This window comes from Mustela nigripes, chromosome 3, assembly GCF_022355385.1.
Source record: "Mustela nigripes isolate SB6536 chromosome 3, MUSNIG.SB6536, whole genome shotgun sequence".
NCBI lineage: Eukaryota > Metazoa > Chordata > Mammalia > Carnivora > Mustelidae > Mustela > Mustela nigripes.
Genome location: NC_081559.1, coordinates 121,493,944 through 121,514,161, shown reverse-complemented (window position 1 = coordinate 121,514,161; position 20,218 = coordinate 121,493,944). Strand labels below are relative to the sequence as shown.

At 35.4% G+C, this 20,218-nt stretch overlaps 1 protein-coding gene across 1 annotated transcript in view; it reads left to right on the top strand.

The window, feature by feature from the left end:
• The window catches only part of TCEA1 (transcription elongation factor A1), a 41,325-nt gene extending 21,422 nt beyond the window's left edge, over positions 1 to 19,903 (top strand). The window contains exons 5-10 of the mRNA XM_059394584.1: positions 2,940 to 3,085; positions 4,530 to 4,586; positions 5,575 to 5,729; positions 8,677 to 8,823; positions 16,501 to 16,572; positions 18,317 to 19,903. Coding sequence (XP_059250567.1) covers positions 2,940 to 3,085; positions 4,530 to 4,586; positions 5,575 to 5,729; positions 8,677 to 8,823; positions 16,501 to 16,572; positions 18,317 to 18,325 — 586 coding nt within the window. The 3' untranslated portion in view covers positions 18,326 to 19,903. The remainder of the gene's footprint in view (positions 1 to 2,939; positions 3,086 to 4,529; positions 4,587 to 5,574; positions 5,730 to 8,676; positions 8,824 to 16,500; positions 16,573 to 18,316) is intronic.
• Positions 19,904 to 20,218: the final 315 nt, after the last annotated feature.

Genomic DNA, 20,218 nt, shown 5'->3' with positions numbered 1-20,218 from the left:
CATTTCTGTTTGAAGTCATAGTTGTATTTGACTGTCACTTCCTTCATGGTCTTATTTATGGTCTTATGTCTGTACTCCTTTTTCTATTTTCTAAATAAACAGAAAGTCAATTATGGTTTCACTTACTTGTAGAGCATAAGGAATAACATGGAGGACATTAGGAGAAGGAAAGGAAAAGTCAGTTGGGGTAAATCAGAGCGGGGGATGCAGCATGAGAAACTGTGGACTCTGAGAAACAAACTGAGGGTTTTGAAGGGGAGGCGGGTAGGGGAATGGATGAGCCTGGTGATGGGTATTAAGAAGGGCATGTATTGCATGGAGCACTGGATGTGGTGTATAAATAATGAATCTTGGAACACTGAAAAAATAAAATTTAAAAAAAAAAAAAAAAAAACCAGACAGAATTAGTAAATGTGTATAGCCAGATAGAATATTCTAAGATTTCTTACAAGATTTTCATGGAAATTTAAGAGACTTAGAAGATACTACATAAATAAGGAGAAATTACACTGTATTCAGTAAGCTTAATTGGATGGAATCCCTGGGATAGGACTAATAGAATTGATAATGAAGGTATTAAGGTATTAATTAAGGATTCAAGTGATAATTGCCTTTATTTACCACATTTCTTTTTTTAGTTTAGTTTAGTTTAGTTTTGGTTTTTTGGGGGGGGCTGGATCTGTTTCTCTTTTTATGCAAATTTCTTCCTCCTTAATTTATCTGTCTGTCATAAGAACTTAAAATGTGAAGTTCAGTAATGAAGGGTTCAAATTGTTCCTCAGTTTTCATAAGGCCTTTTGCATTTATTCTTTTCCTGTCACATGTAATGAATAAACTGTGTAGTATCTAGTATGTTGATGTTGTAGATAATATGCCTAATAGGTTAAATACAGTTACTTTGTTCTTGGGAATCTTGTGTTTTAACACTTGACTCTGTTATAGAGCAGTAGTTCTTAAAGTGTAGTCCTAGGAACAGCTGGGAACCTGCAACTTGTTAGCAAAGCAAATTATTGGGCTTCACTCTGGAACTACTGAATATGGAATTGTGGTGGTGGGGCCCAGAAATGTTTTTAACAAGCTTTTCAAGTGATTCTGATGGACTCAAGTTTTAGGCTACCCATTTTAACTTAATTTATGTCTTAGTATTTTCCCCAAAGTGATAATGTACCCCTCATTGGCTCAGTAACAGTAATTAATATTCCATACACTGTTGTCTTATGCATTAGAACTAACTAAACTTAATAATTAAAGGGTGAACATCCTTTGTTAATAAAATTTATTCAGTGTTTTCTGACTTGGGATAGTTTTAGACTCTTAGAAAATTGTAAGAACAGAACAAAGAATTCCCAGTTGCCACTCTGTGTATATCTGCATACATGTATGTGTGTGTACATACTCAGTCATGTGAATAATTTTATTTTGACTAAATGAGAGTCCTTTATATCCCTAGATACATCATTGTGTATTTACTGAGAACAAGGACTCTTTCTCATATCTAGCACGATATAGATACCAAAATCCAGAAGTTAGGATTAATACAGTGCTTTTTTCCTAATCTGTAGGGCATATTCATATGTTAGCGGTTTTCCCAATAAAGCATTTTATTGCAGAGGAAAAGATTTTTCCATAATATCATCCAGGATCACATTCTGCATTTAGCTGTCATGTCTGGTTTACTTTAATCTGGAGTAATTCTTCAGTCTGTCACTGTTTATCATGACCATAATATTTTTGAAAAGTATAGGCCATAATTTACAAAATTTTTGACAGATCTTTCAGTTGTATTATATTCAAAGTTGCTGACTTCATGTCTTGGATATAAAACATAAAAGTGTAGGCAGCTATTTTAAATAGATATTGGAGAAGGCATGAGTTCCTAGTCTATTTTTGTCTGTTTTATGTAATTGAAGTTTAGGGAGAGAGCCTATTGACAAACACATTGAAGTATCACATATGAAGTCTGACAAAATGGTTGGTGTTTATCTATACACACGCACGCTTACTCACACTCTCTTTCTGGAGAAGACAAGGCTTCAGGAAGGAAGTGATTAAATGTAAAAGGTATACAGAAGGACTGTTCTGCCCACTGGGATCAGTTTGTGCATTTTGATAGTGGGTTTTGTGGAGAAAGAGGAAGTGGGATCTCTTTGGAGGAATGCAGCAAGTTACTCTGTGGCTGGTGATTGGTGTCTTTGGAAAGGTTTGTGGCAAATACCTTCAGTGTGATAAACATTAATTACAACCCCACAGAAAATATTTTGGTGAGACTCTTAAGAAGTTAGAAGCAATTGAAATGATTAGGTTGACTGGAAAACTGTTGAGCTGTCCTGATTGAGTTGATGTTTCTAGGGAGGAATTAAAGAGACATTTTCATATTCTTTTAAAAAATTTTTTAAAAATTTTTTATAAACATACAATGTATTATTAGCCCCAGGGGAGACATTTTCATATTCTTAAAATTCATTTTTTACTACACGTTTTTTATCCAGAAGGGAGTGTTTTAAATATAAACTTCATTGGTTATCTAATTGGAATAGGGTTTTTCAAGCATTGTTTTTTCCCCTCTAGTCTTGGTTGAGAGCTTCGTATTCTCTGGTATCATCCTCTCCCCTTTCTCAAAACCCAGATCCTTGTTTTCATTTATTGTATTGAGTTGTAATGTGTATTTTCTTTATTAAAAATATTGTTTAATGTTTAAGGTAATAATCAAGGTATTTAATTGGTTAAAAAAAAACATGAAACATGTCTCAGATTTCCTAAAACTTTAACTTTTTAGAAATCTATATGCACGCAATTTCTTTTTTCATGTAAGAATTGCTGAATACGATCTTATTTACACCCCAAATTTTTGTTTGTAGAGAGTGATAGTAATGATGTTACTTTAAGAGAATTTTTCCTGTTTTCTTTTTGGTGTGTGTGTGCATGTATATGTATTTTAGTAGTTCCAGTGGCAACGTAAGCAGCAGAAAGGATGAGACAAATGCTCGAGATACTTATGTTTCATCTTTTCCTCGGGCACCAAGCACTTCTGATTCTGTACGGTTAAAGTGTAGGGAGATGCTGGCCGCAGCTCTCCGAACGGGAGGTAAGTTTAGTGTACCCTGTTTCATTTCCTGGTCCTTTGTTCTTCACCACCACCGATGCCATATTCACTTCATGTTTCTGTTTCGCCAGTGGCTTCCTCGTGTAGCTTGCACTGCTTAGTTCAGAAAGATGTGGCACATAGCGGTTAACGATGGAAGAGAGCACTAGGTATCCTGGGGCCTCTGCTTGCTACTGTATAGTTCCAAGAAGGAGATCCTTTCTAATATGTGGACGTTTCTCTTGATTCATAGTAACTTAAAGGTTTTTCACAAATCTTCTTTTCCCCCACTTTTAATCTGCAAACCCTAGTTGACCCGTGGATAACGAGTTTAAATTGCATGGGTTTACTTATAATGAATTTTTTTTCCCAAGAAAACGAGTACAATACTATAAATGTGTTTTCTCTTACAATTTTCTTAACATTCTTTTCTTTAGCGTACTCTATTATAAGAATACGGTGTATAGTACATATATAAAATATTTGTTAACTCTTTACATCATTGGTAGGCTTTTGGTTAACAGTATGCTATTACTAGTTAAGTCTTTGGGGAGTCAAAGGTTATAACCGGGTTTTTTACTGTACAGGGAGTTGACATCCCTAATCCCTGTGTCATTCAAGGGTCAACTGTAATTACTCTGCTCTCAGATTGAGCATTAATGGTATTGTATTTGGGTCCTATTGTTAAATGTTAGTATGACATATAGTATTTAAGTTTTATATTCATAATTCCATTTTTTACTTTCTTTTAAGTGGAAAAGAGATCTTGATTTATATATATATGGGAGCCTTAATTTAACTTGAAGGTATTCATTCTTATGTAAAAAAGTTTCATATATAGGAATATTTATCATCTTATACAAATTCATTCCTTTTCTTTTCTATTATACTGTACCATAGTTACTATGACCTGTTTTTCTCTTTACTCTGCCCTTTCTATTTTGGTTCCCTTATTGTTTCTTTATATATTTTTTCTTTTTTCTTCCTAGTTTCTTTTTATTTCCTTCTATCCATTTGAATATTTGCATAGGAGTCTTCTGAGTGTGTCCATATATGTGATTGGCAGATGAAATGAATGGTTTCTTTGCATTGAAGCCTGAGTCACAGGATACAAGACAGTTCTTTCTGTAACTTTCTCTACTCTCTGCTGGAGCAACCAGAATTTATGGAGTTGTGAATTGAGGAATTGCCTGCTAGATCAATTACTTCCCCACTCCTGAGGGATAAGGAGTCATCAATGCAGGAGCACTGTGGACATTAGGTGAATCCAGAGGAGGAGGCTAGTGGGTAGGAAAGAGATCAGTTTCTAATGAAACTAAACAAAAAGGACTCTTTATTAGGGCAATGGGGTTGAAGAAATAGGAATGTTAATTTATTCTGTATTGAAATTTTTTTTTTTAAATGTCATAATCGCTTATTTTTGACAATTCTTTGTGCCTGTGTTTAGATGACTACGTCGCTATTGGAGCTGATGAGGAAGAATTAGGATCTCAAATTGAGGAAGATATCCTTTGTGTGTATATTCATGACAGTTTAAATAATCTGCTAGATTAACTATTTTTCTTTCTGTATAGATTTTAGAGTTTGATTTTTCAGTTTCTGTCTTCATTGTATTATTTTGCAAGGACAAGATACAGGGCCATCCATGTTATTTTGTTCTTGTTTTCTTGTTACTCAAAATTAAAACATATGTGTTGATAGTATTTTTATTTCTCTGCCTTGCAAATTGAGAATGTGATATCTCAGATGAACTTGTGCAGAAGGAGGGCATGGAAGGCACACACACACTATACATGTGTAGTAGGGTTTCACATTTGGGGGATCTCAGCAAAGCATGTGGGGTCCCCTGAGTTCATTACGTTTATTCTGGGCGCCACGAAAGGGGATTTGGGAGAGGGGTTGTGCACATCTGGGTGACCATGTGACCATGGAACTGTCCTAGTTTTGGAAATAGCCTTGTTAGAAAGAAAGTATGCTGTTCTTTGGGCTCATCTGTTCTGTTAAGGAAAAAAAAAAAACAAAAACCCTGGTAAACTAGCTTCTTCCTGAGCTGGGGGAGGAAATGAACCTTTAGGGCACTGTGAATGATTTCTTCCCAGAGGGCCTCCAAAGGAACTATGTAGTCATCTAGCCTTTTAGGATCCTTTGTAGAATTCAGATTTGAGCAAGTGAAAGTTTATATAAATGCAGGCTTCTTTTCACAAGTTTTCTTACTCAGACTGAGTACCTAAGTTACTTTTTGAAATGTCTCTAATTTGTGTGCTACTGACCTTAAACAAGAAAGCATTGCTCATTCATAGTGTAATAAAAGTAAGATCACTTTTATTTGCCAGTTACAGATCAAGAAATGAGGTAGAAACACAGCCTGTTAGCTTAATCTAAGTTGGAAACCGTTTTGGAGAACTGCTTAGAAATTTTAGGAATTCTTACTTTGGTGAAATAAAAAAAAAATACTTCTACAATTTAACTTTTTTTCCTTAACGGCCTAGTACCTATTTATCAAGAAATAAGGAATACAGACATGAAATACAAAAATAGAGTACGAAGTAGAATATCAAATCTTAAAGATGCTAAGAATCCAAATTTAAGGAAAAATGTACTGTGTGGAAATATTCCTCCTGACTTATTCGCTAGAATGACAGCAGAGGTGAGTATATATGAACATTTCCATGGTGTGGTTCTATGATGTTAGGTGAAAACTATGTATAAATCATAAAGTACTTTATAAGTACTATATTTATAATAAATTATCATTAGCTATTTTGCTATTTTATATGTATAATGTACTAGACACATAATTTGAGGTGATTAAATCTGTTGGTATCAATACTTTGTCTCTTCCACAACTATACCATGATCTTTGGTTGATTGCCTTAAATCATTGTCTAAATTAAACTGTTTTTACTTATTTTGGATTCACGTGGAATTGAAGATTTGAGTATCTAATTGCAAACAGGCTTTTTAACCTCCAAGTTCTTTTCATGGCTAAATCCCATAAAATTGGTCACATCTTATTGACCGTTCCTTAAATTTTAGGGAATGATTGAGAAAACGAAATTCAGAGCTTGCTGTTTATAGACACAGCTGTTCGTAATCTGCAGTCTCATTATTTTATTACACATCCACGAGAGTAAATTTGTCTTTCTATATAGCTAATAAAATTATTTTATTTTTAACATTTATTTTTTTAAAACCTCATTAAAATAACATAAAACACTAGAGACCATAATGTAATGAACTTTATATCCATCACCTACGCTTCACGTATTTTCAAGAATTTGTCACCCTTGGGGCACCTGGGTGGTTCATTCGGTAAAGTGTCATGATCCCAAGGTCCTGGGATTGAGCCCCACATTTGGCTCCCTGCTCTGTGGGAAGTCCACTTCTCTCCTTTGCCTCTCCCCCTAATTTGTGCTCTCTCTCCAGCTAAACAAATAAATAAAATCTTTTAAAAAATAGAATTTGTGACCCTTTTTCTTTTTCTTTTTTTAAGATTTTATTTGACGGAGAGAGCCACAGTGAGAGAGGGAACACAAGCAGAGGGAGAGGGAATAGTAGGCTGTCTGCTGAGATGGGAGCCTGATGCGGGGCTTGATCCCAGAACCCCGGGATTAAAACCTGAGTTGAAGGCAGCTGCCTAGGTGCCTTATGACCCTTTTCATCTATCCCTTTTTTTTCCTTTTCCCCTGAGTTGTATTCAAACGAATCCCAGACATTATATCTTTTTACCTTTATAAACCTAAGAGAGATACCTTTAAAAATATAATTTTCAAAAAAATTTTTTTTCTTACATAATTACATTGTCATCACTACATCCAACAAAACTAACAGCAATTCCTAATTTATATATTAATATTTTCCTGATTGTACATTTCTTTGTATCAGGATTCCAGTCTGCACATACCTTTAGTTGGGTCTCTAAAGATTTTGTATATATGTGTTTAAATCTCTTGCAGTCTCTTCTCCTGCCCCGACCCCCTTTTTCTTCATGACACTGACCTGTTGAAGAAACCAATTTACTTCTGTATTCCACAGTATTAATGACCTCCTCCTTATGATTTTTTAAAAATTAAGATTATTTATTTATTTATTTGACAGAGATCACAAGTAGGCAGAGGGGCAGGCAGAGAGAGAGAGAAGAGGAAGTAGGCTCCTCACTGAGTGGAGAGCCTGATGCAGGGCTCGATCCCAGGACCCTGGGATCATGACCTGAGCCGAAGGCAGAGGCTTTAACCCATTGAACCACCCAGGCACCCCCTTATGATGTTATTTATTTAACTTTTCTGTCCTCTCTATTTTCTGTGAACTGGAATCTAGTTCTCTAGGTTTGATAACATACAAATTCAACTGTTTTCCCCACATAATACTTTGGAATTGGTGCTTTTTACTTTGTTTTGCATCAGGAGACACATAATGTCTTGTTGTTCTACTGTTAGCATGTTGAGCTCAATTAGTGAGTTTGGATATTAACAGTCTGAATCCTCCATTGTAAAGTTCTCCTTTGACCTTTCATCTAATACATTCATCCACTGATTTCCTTACCTGAATTGGTTAAATTACCAGGAGTTACAAAATAGTGATTTCTAAAGTTCTGTCGTCCTTTCACATATATTAGCTAGATTTCTTTGATAAAGAAGCATTTTCCATTGTAAACTCGGGCACTTGGTGACCTCTTGGTTTGGATATGAAAGGCAAGTAAATGTTGTCTGTTGTCTGAAACTCTTCCTTTAGTTAATAGTTACCAGAATGAGGAGTTGGTGCCCTAGTACCTGCCACTGGGGGCTTTTCTTGCCATTTTTGTATGGTTGTGCTCTTCTTTTCCGGTATCATCATGGGCTTGTGACATTTTTATTTATTCAGTGGGGATTGGTTCTTTACAGAAATTTATTTTGATAGCTAAAGAAATTGCCCTATCTTTGGCTAACGGGAGCTCCTTCATATTAGCCTCTCATCCATATGACTCAACCACAAGTCTTTGGTAGCTTCCATTCTTCTCTGGCACAAAAGGATGACCCTGGCTTATCCTGTGCATTTCTTTTTTTTTTCCTAATAGAGTATGAGCAGGGGGCGGGGCAGAGGGAGAAGGAGAAGAAAATCCCAAGCCCAACTTCGCATTGAGCACAGTTTTTATGGGGTTGGATCTCACAACCCTGAGATCATGATCTGAGCCAAAACCAAGAGTTGGACGCTCAACTGACTGAGCCACTCGGGCACCCCAAATCCCGTGCATTTCTTGGTTCAAAATGGGAACCAGATGCTTCTCCAAAGATCCCTCATTCCTTTTTGGGGAGAGCAATGTTACGGACAACAATCTGGGTATTAGAGGTGCTCATTGCTCTAGTATTATTTATTACATTGTTTATAAACCTTTAAGCAGTAATTAAATCTAATTTTCACATAGAAACTTAAAAGTGTTTGATGAAATTTTAAAAGAAAGCAAACTCTGAGTTCTTGGAGGAAAAATAATTTTTCACCTTTAAAACTCTAAAAGTTGGTTTTTGTTCCATTTTTATTAAGCTAATAGAACATAAAAAACATTCAGGATATATATAGGAGTTGCCTATAACTGAGTGGTATTGCCATCTCTCTCACAGGAAATGGCTAGTGATGAACTCAAAGAGATGCGGAAAAATTTGACCAAAGAAGCCATCAGAGAGCATCAGATGGCCAAGACGGGTGGGACCCAGACTGACTTATTCACATGTGGCAAATGTAAAAAGAAGAATTGTACTTACACACAGGTTTGTGATTATTTATAGATTCTTATTTTCATGTAAGAATGCTTAAGGGCATTGTGCTAAGTCAAGTAAGTCAGAGGAAGACAAATACACACACACATACACTTATTTATAGAATCTAAAAAGAAAAAAAATTGAAATACTCAGATACAGAGAACAAACTGGTGGTGGTTTTGGTGGTTGGAGAAGAAGGGTTGGGGGGTTGCATGAACTAAGTAAAGGGGATTAAGAGGTACAAACGTCCCAGTTATAAAATTTATAAGTCACAGGATGTAATATACGGTATGGAAAATATAGTCTGTAATGTAGTAACTTTGTTTAGTGACAGAGGGTAACTAAACATATAAAGATAATCATTTTATAATGTATAAAAATACCAAATCACTATGTTGTACACCTGAAACTAATATTGTATGTCAGTTATAATCCATTTAAAACTAAATAACATAAATAGAATGCTTGCAACTCCTGTTTCAAAACAAGTAGTAAAGATAATTACCAGTACTTTGATAATGCTTGCTTTCTTGCTCTCTTCTTTCTTTCTTTCTCCCTCCTTCTTTCTTTCTTTCTGTCTTTCATTTTATTTATTTATTTGACAGAGAGAGACAGCCAGAGAGGGAACACAGCAGGGGAGCAGCAGGCAGAGGGAAAAGCAGGTTCTCTGCTGAGCAGGGAGCCTGATGCAGGGCTTGATCCCAGAACTCTGGGATCATGACCTGAGCCAAAGGCAGACTCTTTTTTTTTTTTTTTTTTTTAAGATTTTTGTTTATTTATTTGACAGAGAGAGATCACAAGTAGGCAGAGAGGCAGGCAGAGAGAGAGGAGGAAGCAGGCTCTCCGCTGAGCAGAGAGCCTGATGTGGGGCTCGATCCCAGGACCCTGAGATCATGACCTGAGCCGAAGGCAGAGGCTTTGACCCACTGAGCCACCCAAGCGCCCCAAAGGCAGACTCTTAACAACTGAGCCACCCAACGCCCCTGATAATGCTTTTTTAATACTAACACATTCCAGTTAATTGAAAATAAGTTGATATATTTATACTTGCATGGAAATTGTTACTGTGAAAGCTGTATCAGGTAAAATTTTATAAAAATCATTGTAGGATTTACTGAAATGGCCATATTCTTTCTCTAATAGTTGAGCAGTTGATTATTGGTTAGTATATAAACAGGTTATAATTCTTTTTATTAGGCAGGATCATATAATTTAGAAAAGTTCTTTACTCTTCCTCACTTGGAGCATGGGTACTTTCGCTTAGCTGCTTTCCAGATACTGATTGCCTTTCTGCAACGTATTGATGACTTTTCACATATGATGCAACTAACCTTCCTTTTTGTTCTTGGACAAAAAGATAGCTGAAAACAGCCACATAATGGTTGTTTTTGTTGTATATGTGTGTGTAAAACTGGTTTATCACTGTCATTAATTTCATTTGTCAAGGAGCTATTTTTATGCTGTGTCTGTAATTTACTAAACTCAAAATTTTCTCCTTAAAGAACAACTTATAGTTAATATTGTAAGGTAATGGATTTAGGGAATTGAATTTTCTTATTGATAGAAAATTAAGCAGTTAAGGAAGTAGTACTACTAAACTCTGTAAGTTGTAGAAAGGAACCTTTACTTTTTTTTTTTTTTAAAGATTTTATTTATTTATTTGACAGATCACAAGCAGACAGAGGCAGGCAGAGAGAGAGAGGGAAGCAGGCTCCCTGCTGAGTAGAGAGCCCACTGTGGGCCTTGATCCCAGGACCCTGAGATCATGACCTGAGCCGAAGGCAGTGGCTTAACCCACTGAGCCACCCAGGCACCCTTTTTTTTTTTTTTTTTTTTTAAGAAGGTGTTACTCTCAAGATTAAAAATTCAAAAGGTACAAAAAATTGTGAGTGGAAAGTTCCCCTCCCACTTTTGCCTGCAACAACTTGGTCCCACCTCCCTGGAGATGAACTAGGTTACTAGTTTGTTTTGTGGCTTCCTATGTGTTTTATGCATACACATGCAAATATGTATGTATTTTTTGTTTTCCCTTTTTTAATATTTATTTTTTTATAATTTTTAGTAATCTCTGCACCCAGCGTGGGGTTTACATTCCCAACCCTGAGATCAAGAATTGCATGCTCTTCTGACAAACCCAGCCAAACACCCCATGTTTCCCCATTTCCTAAACACATGTGGTAGCACATTATATATAAACTGCCTCTTTTAGTTTTTAAAGGTACATAACACCCATTTTCAGATATGCTCTATTTAACCAATCCAAAGTCCTTTCTACCTTTTTGGAGTCTTTCATTTAATCATAGTTATAGATCTGATATTTCATTATTTTTTTTTGTGGAACTATTACTACTGATAGTCATTAAAATATATTAAAATATGAAAGTAGCTTCAGAAATTTCTGAGTTTGGGGATACCTGGGTGGCTCAGTTGGTTAAGCAACTGCGTTTAGCTCTGGTCATGATTCCATTGAGAGCTCCACATCAGGCTCCCTGCTTGGCTGGGGGGTGGGGCCTGCTTCTCCCTGTTGCTCAGCCACTCCCACTGCTTGTGCTCTCCTGCTCTCATTCTGCCAAATAAATAAAAATCTTAAAAAAAAAAAAATTCTGAGTTTGGATTGCTCGGTTTTCTTTTGATTAGGCAGAAACATCTCGGCAGTAAAAATTCTGTCCTGAAAATGCTACATAGCAGGAAGTATTAAGTATAAATAGAAAGGTATTTAAAGCCAAAGCTTCTTTGAAACATTGGAAGTCAGGGTGTCTGGGTGGCTTAGTTGGTTGAGCGCCCAACTCTTGATTTTGGTTCTTGTCATGATCTCAGGGTCCTGGGATTGAGCCCCATGTCGGGCTTGTGCTCAGTGTGGAGTCTGCTTGAGGTTCTCTCTCTGTCTCCATCTACCACCCTCCCCTTGCACACGTTCTCTCTCTCTCTAAATAAATAGATAAAATCTTTAAAAAAACCCATATGAAGAAGTAATATATTTATATAATCAGCTATAATAAAAAATGTTTCTTTTAATATAAAGAACCTGGTACTAAAGATGAGGTATGATTTTCTTAGTATCAGTTCCTTCAATAGATAGAAAACTTGCAACGTTGGCAAAATAAGTGCTATAATAGACATAAGTTTGACTCTTGGTTAACATGTACCTATCAGGAGATCAACATTTTTCCAAGAGAGAATAAAGTTCCTCCTATCTGTGTACTTTTAGGGCCCTAGTTAGCAAGTATCTAGATATAAATACATGAGAATATTTCAGAAGGATTTTTCAAATGATTTTTATCTGAAGGCCTTAGCCTGAATGGTATTCTTTTAAGAGTGCCTTTTCTTTATCTTCCTTTGGGCCTTTGAGTTAAAAATCATGTTGATAGTTGACAAGTATGGTGTGCTTCTCATCTTCAAGGTGGAAATATACTGGATTTCATCATCCAATACTAAATTTATTCTTTTTTTTTTTTAAAGATTTTATTTATTTATTTGTCAGAGACAGAGGGAGAGAGCGAGTGAGCACAGGCAGACAGAGGCAGGCAGAGGCAGAGGGAGAAGCAGGCTCCCTGCCGAGCAAGGATCCCGATGCGGGACTCGATCCCAGGACCGTGGGATCATGACCTGAGCCGAAGGCAGCTGCTTAACCAACTGAGCCACCCAGGCGTCCCCCAATACTAAATTTAAATTGACCTTATTCAGAATGCAATATTGTTGGTGTTCAGGTTCTTGTCTTCACCCAACTTCTTCATCTCTCCCATAATTTAAACCTTAAGAATAACTTACAACTTTAATATATATAATGCATTGTCAGCTTCATTCCAGAATGTACAGTTGAAAGAAAACCTCCTGTTTGGGGGACCTTGTTTTCAGTAGTTCTCAGTGGAGAACTTCAGAAGTCTGTTATGGTTGATAAAGTTTTAAAAAATCATATTAGCTTATTTATTATTATTTTTTCCTGAGTTCTCTTTTGTTTCAAAAATTTTAGTTGTGGCAAAATACACATAACCTAAAATTTACCACCTTAACCATTTTTAAATATATAGTTGAGTAGTAATACAAGTAATACATTATAGTAATACAGGTAATGTATTTATGGCAAATACATTTGCCACAAATTAATGTGGCAATCTCCAGGACTCTTTTTCTCTTGCAAGACTGAAACGCGATACCCATTAAACAGTAACTGTACATTTCCCTAGCTCCTGGCAACCACCAGTATCTGAATTTGACAACTCTACTTAGTCAGAGGGATAAATGGAACCACATAACAGTATTTGCCCTTTTTTGTCCCTGGCTTAATTCTGATACCTGATCTATTCTAAGATAGCAATTAGAAGCACAAAGAAATGTGTACAGATCAGCATCACTAATCATCAGGGAAATGTAAATGAAAACTATGTAGTGTTCACAAATAATCCATATTACAGCATATATCAGAATTTCCTTTTTAAGGCTGAATTATCACTGTATGTATATATTACATTTTGTTTATCCATTTATCTGTTGATGGACACTTCTACATTTTGGGCTTTTTTTTTTTTTAATATTTTATTTATTTACTTGAGAGAGAGACAGAGAGAGCATGAACGAGGAGAAGGTCAGAGAGAGAAGCAGACTCCCCATGGAGCTGGGAGTCCGATGCGGGACTCGATCCCGGGACTCCAGGATCATGACCTGAGCCGAAGGCAGTCGTCCAACCAACTGAGCCACCCAGGCATCCCTACATTTTGGGCTTTTACGAACACTGCTGCTTTGAACTTTTCAAACTTATTCAAATACCTCTTTGAGACCCTGCTTTCCATTCTTTTGGGTATTTTCTCAGGAGTGGGACTTCTTATTCCTATAAGCTTTTTTTTTTTTTTTTTTAAATAGAGGGATGGTGGGGAGATACAGAGGGAAAGTGGGGGAGAGAATCTTAAGCGGGCTCCATGCCCAGGTCGCACAACCCAAGCCAGCATCGAGTTAGACGCTTAACCCACTGAGCCACTGAGGCATCCCTATATTAGCTGTTTTAAGGCATTAAAGTACCTTTTTATAGAAAAATTGGAAAATGAAGAAAAATATGAACAAAAAATTTAAATCACCCGTTAATCTGCATTTAGAAGGAATAGTGGTTGGTATATTGGTGCCTGCAGTATTTTGTGAAGTTTTTCTAATCTAGTTGTAGCTAAATCCTATTAACCATTTTTTTAAAAGATTTTATTTATTACAGAGAGCATGAGCAGTGAGGAGAGGCAGAGAGGAAGAAACAGATTCTCTGCTGAGCAGGGAGCCTGGCATTGGGCTTGATCCCAAGACCCCGGGATCGTGACCTAAGCTGAAGGCAGATGCTTAACCAACTGAGCCACCTAGGCACCCCTTTAAACCATTTTATGTATAGTTGACCCTTGAACATCATGGGCTTAAAGTGCAGAAGTCCACTTAACATACAAATTTTTTTCAATATATTTATGTCCATTACTGTAAATATATTTTCCTTATGATTTTCTTAAAATCTTTTCTGTAGCTTGATTTAAGAATTCAGTATGTAGTAGATATGACATACAAAATATGTATTAATCAACCAGTTTGTGTTGTTGGTAAGGCTTGTAGTTAACAGTAGACTATTAGCAGTTGTGTTTTGGGAGAGTTAGTTGTGGATGTTCAACTGTGTGAGGAGTTGGTGCCCTTCGCCTCCACATTGTTCAAGGCAGAACTGTACTTCTTTTCACTTAACTACCATAATAATGTAAGGATTTTCCTTTAACTATTAAAAAAAAACCCCAAACTCAAACCCTTTGTAAACATCTTAATAGCTGTATAATATTCCATCAGATGGGTATGCTCTTACTTCATTATTTCCCTGTTGAATATTTAAGTTGTTTCCAGTGTTCCTACTGTAAAATTACACCTCAAACATCCCTGTACACACATAGCCCACCCCCAGCTTTATGAGGAATAATTGACATATAATTGAATGTTTTTAAAGTGTACAGTGGGATGGATATGATATACATATACATTGTGGAATGATTTCCAAGATCAAGATAGTTAACATCTCCATTACCGTACATAGCTAACTCTTTTTGTGTGTGTGTGGTGAGCTTCCTTAAGATCTACTCTTAACTATCGTCACTATGCTGTATATTAGATCCTCAGAAATTATTCTCCTTTACTTGAAAGTTTATATCCTTTGACCTTCATCTCTCCATTTCCCCCTTCTCCCAGCCCCTGCAACTACTATGTGTTCTCTATTCCTATGAAATCTGCATTCATTCATTTTTACGATGCCATGTATAAGTGATACCATACACTATTTGTCATTCTTTGGCATATTTTATTTAGCATGCCTTCCAGGTCCATCCATGTTGTCTCAAGTGGTAGGATTTTCTTCTTCTTCTTCTTTTTTTTTTTAAGATTTTATTTATTTAACAGAGAGAGAAATCACAAGTAGATAGAGAGGCAGGCAGAGAGAGAGAGAGGAGGAAGCAGGCTCCCTACAGAGTAGAGAGCCAGATGCGGGGCTCGATCCCAGGACCCTGGGATCATGACCTGAGCCGAAGGCAGAGGCTTTAACCTACTGAGCCACCCAGGCGCCCCAGGATTTTCTTCCTTTTTGTGGCTGAATAACCTTTCTTTATCCATTCTTGAGCTGAAAGACATTTAGATTGTTTTCATATCGTGGCTATTGTGAGTAATGCAGTGAACGTGAGTGTGTAGATAACTCTCTGAGGTATTGATTTCATTTTCTTCAGATGTATTTGTGGAATGGGATTGCTGGGTCATAAGATAGTTAATTTTTTTTTTTTTTTTTACTTTTTATGCTCGCTCTGCCTTTTTTTTTTTTTTTTTAAGTCTACACTCCAATGTGGGGCTATGACCCCAAGATCAAGAGTTTCATGATCAAGAGTTTTCATGACCCCAAGATCAAGAGTTCTGAGCCAGCGTGTGGTAGTATAATTTTTAATTTTTTGAGGATCTGCTGGCCTGTTTTTTACAATGGATAGGCCAGTTTATATTCATGTCAACAGTGTATAGGAGTTCCCTTTTCTCTACATCCTCAGCAGTTTTTGTTATTTCTTGCCTTTTTCATAGTAGCCATTCTAACAGGTGTGAGATGAAAATTCCTTGTGGTTTTCATTTGCCTTTCTCTAATGATTAGTGATATTGATCTGTACTTTGTGATCAGATACTTAGCTGTCTTTGTGTTTCCAGTTACCATCTTACAATAGATTAGATGTCAGGTTCCTAGGTCAGAGAGAATGGGTATTTGAGGCTCTTACTTTGTTGCTGCCTAACTTTTAGAAAGATTGTGACAGTTTATATTTTTCAGAATGAAATACTCATAATTTTTACATCTCTGCTAATTTATAAGAGAAGATTGATGTATCTTTTAATTAACATTTTTGTGCTTCTTAGTGATGATGAAATTTTAAAATATTTATTAGCCATTTATAAAAAGTATGTGTGACTTTAGAAGGTTTTCCCACTTATCTGGGATAAATTAGACATGAAAAGACAAACAATGACTTAGAAAAATAAAGTTTTGAAATATGTGTCCTTTTGACATTATTTAGCTTATTTGAACTTGTTTCAGGCTCTTATACATTTTATTGTGGTACTGTTGTGATTACTGTATCTCTTAATGTAGAATGTTCTTATTTAGGTCAGACTTTTTATAGTATTTTAAAAAATAATATTTTTCATTTGATTTTACTGTAGGTACAAACTCGTAGTGCTGATGAACCGATGACAACATTTGTTGTCTGCAATGAATGTGGAAATCGATGGAAGGTATATGACGCTTTCTTATATTCATATTTTATCCATTTATAATAGAATTTTTCACATCTTTTCATAAGACTACCTAGGTATCTAAATACATACATCTTCTCATGCTATCTAGTACTATTGAAGTCCATGACAAAAACCATTTGTAAAGGAATGTACTATATTGTACTGTATTAGAAATTAAGAATGTTAATTTAATTTTTCTATCTTCATATGGTTTTGGTGTGGGAGTAACAGGATTGAATCTTAGCTGCACTTACTGTATCATAGTCCTGTATACACTTATACTCATTTAATTGCTTTGACTCTTGTACTTCTGGAAACTCTGTCTTCAGAGATTTTGGGTATTACTTGTCTTCATAGATTTTGATTCTGGAAAGATTACTTTGTTGAAATCCAGCAGGATGGTTTTAGTGTTTATTTTAGGAATTAACAGATGAGCACTTTCATGGTTTGGTAGGCTTTTCACTGAGACTTCATATAGCCTATGTACTTTTGAATGAGCCCCACACAGGCAAGTGTGTGTTATTTAAATGATCCCTTTTTGAGTGATTTTTGTGAGCCACAGAAATATAATTTAAACTTGGGAGAAGAATCACTTCTGAGACCATTTTTATTGTTAATGGAGATGCGAGTGCTAAGGATATGTATTTGGGCAGACTCACGTGGTAGGGATATAGTATATAGTCTTTGGAGCCAAACAGGTTTTGAACTCTGCTTCTTATCATTAGTGAACTATAATTTTCTCACATATTAAATGTAAATAATATCTACATCATAGGCTGTAGTGAAGAGTACAGATACTATATTTAAAAAGTGCTAATTGTATTTCAAAAATGGTTGCATTTATTGGTTTTGTAGCTTGTGTGATTCTTCTTTTTTTTTAAGCTATACTTAGCTTTAGCCCTTTAATGCTCTTGAATTATTTAGCCCTTTTGAATTATTCACCTAAGTTAAAACATTTTTTGAAAGTCAGAAATGAATTAAAAGCTAGGCAATGGGGGAATATCCTCCATAAATATGGTATAGGTTTGGCCCTAGATATTATTTTAGAGGTTGAAACCAGTACTCATTTTATTATATACAAAGATGTAGTTCTGAGCTGGGAAGGTTACTGGTATTGAGAGTGTTTGGTATTGAGAGTGTTGTCATGATTTGAAATAGTGTCTCCCATCCTGAGTAGTTTTTTACATTGGTTAAAGAGAGGGACATTTTTAAAAAAATATTTTTAGTTCTGTAGAGCAAGTCTGGCTTTTCTAGATAGCTCTTAGATTTATTTTGCATAATGGATGATAGTGATGATGATGATTTCTATTATTATGGGGCATATTGCAGTTGGTTTTGAATACAGGCAGTTTGCAGCAGAATTTTGACATAGTACTTCTTGGATTTAAGAAAGGTCAATTTAATGTAGCAAGCTAATGCCCAAGGATGGCTTACTTTAGAAGTTCAAGATTGGAATTAAGTTTTTTTTTTTATTTTTTTTTTAACCTAAAAACATTAAGAAGAGGGGTACTTGATAAAAAAAAAATTGATAGTATTTCTTCAGTTATATATTCCTACTGATTATAAATTGGAAAAGACAAACATGTAGGTAGGTGTCTGTTCATGTCTGAGAAGTACATCTTTTTAAAAAATGCCTCTTTTTTATCAGTATAAGGTATATAGTATGTTAAATGGGGGGTGGGGTACACCCCATTGTCTGTATTTAAAGATCTCATGAAATACTTTTTTTTTTTTTTGACAGTTCTGTTGAGTTGGAAGAAATGGCAAAATGTCTGGACCATTAAAAAATGGATTTTGTAATTAGCTTTAAAACTAGGCCAAGCATCTAGTTTACGTGCAAATCAGATTTTTAAAGTAACATACATCCCTTTGGTTAGTCTTGGTTTTTGCCATAGCATTCCTTCCTTAAATGCCTTCTGTAGTTTCAGATCAGTAGGGAGACCACATAATAATTGTATAGTTTCTGTTTCAAAACATTTTTTTTTCATTTTTATAGTAAGTTGATATTAAACTCTTAACAGTTAAACTTCTGGCAATTTATTTTTACTTTTTTTTCTTTTGAAAGGAAAATGAACCTTAACTTTTTAAAAGTCCAAACACACAAAGTAGGAATACTCTTCTTCTCAGTTAATACATAAAAATGGAAATTACATTTTTCCCCCATATTGGCACATACATGCAAATAGTAAAGGAGGAGAAAAGGTAATATAAGTTTATCAGATGTGGTGTATATTCAGGTAATACTTGACCAGCTTATCTAAATTGTACATAATATTTGAACATATAATATTATGTTCACAAGTCTGGGATAATTAGATATTATTTTGCGTTTGTAACTAACTGTGATAATCATTTCTTGTACATGTTTATGACTTTTTCTTACTAGATTTTACTTTTGGAAACATGACTTGACTTTGTTGAAATCAGTTTGGTTTCGTTGTTTATTTACCTGTTTGACTTTGTAGTTGTACTTTAGTTTTGCAGAACACTCTTGTAGTTTGGTAGGTTTTTCATAAATCCCAGCATAGGCAAAGAATGAAAGCTTCTGACCATTTTTCCCCTCATAGGAAGACAAACTTGGAAGGAAATATTAGCATTTTAGTACAGTATAGTTACTATAAACAGATATGACTTGATTTTTGATTTGGAAATCTTTACTGACCAAGGATTAAGTTTAAGGACTATATAGATCATTAAAGCTGTGGTCTTTCCATATGGAGGTTGATAGAAAATATTTTTGTCCTGAGTTGAATTTGGTCTTTTTCTGTTATATCATGAATGAGGTTGTTCAATAAACCAAATATATGGGCTATAATGCAGTTGGTTTTACAGTACAGATCTTATACTTAAAATTTATTTTTTACATGTGTACCATTTGTTTTGTTAGGAATAAGAAAAAATGATTTCCTTAGGGAATGTTCCTTAGGGTACACTTGTTCTAGCATATCTTAAAGGCCATTTTTACAAAGGCTACATTTTATCATGCTAAATCTGTATTCTATCATACTCCTATAGGAAGACTTCAGTACATGCTTTGCACTCCCCTTTGCTCCCTTTTCCCATTTTTTTAAAATGCAAATCAATTTGATGTAATACAGAAAGCAACATTAAAGGTTCATGTTAGGACCACATATATGAGCATTGGCCCACTGGTACCATCCTATCTCTACTTTGTTATTTCACAGATTAACTTTATCACTTAAAAAAAAAAGTGCATTTTTAGAAGAATGAGTTTTGGAAGAATAAAACTAAAATAGTCACACTTTTAAATTAAGTGATCCATTTTTAAATTTGTAATTCAATAAAGTTTCTTGTTATTAAACATGTATCACTTTTTGTCATTTTATTTAGATATTGACAGCTGCTCTACCTTATGTTTCAAAGGTTTCCCCCCACAACTACTAAGATGGTTATTTATTTATTTTAGAGAGAGAGTGTGGGCATCTGGGTGTGCAGGGAGGGCTGTGAGGGGGTAGAGAGAGAGAGAAAATCCCAAGCAGCCTCCATGCTGAGTGCAGAGCCCAAAGTAGGGCTCAATCCTGTGACTGAGATCATGACCTGAGCTGAAAACAGGAGTCAGATACTTAACTGAGCCACCCAAGTGTCCCAACTACTAACGTGTTTTTAGAGGATAGTTTTAGTT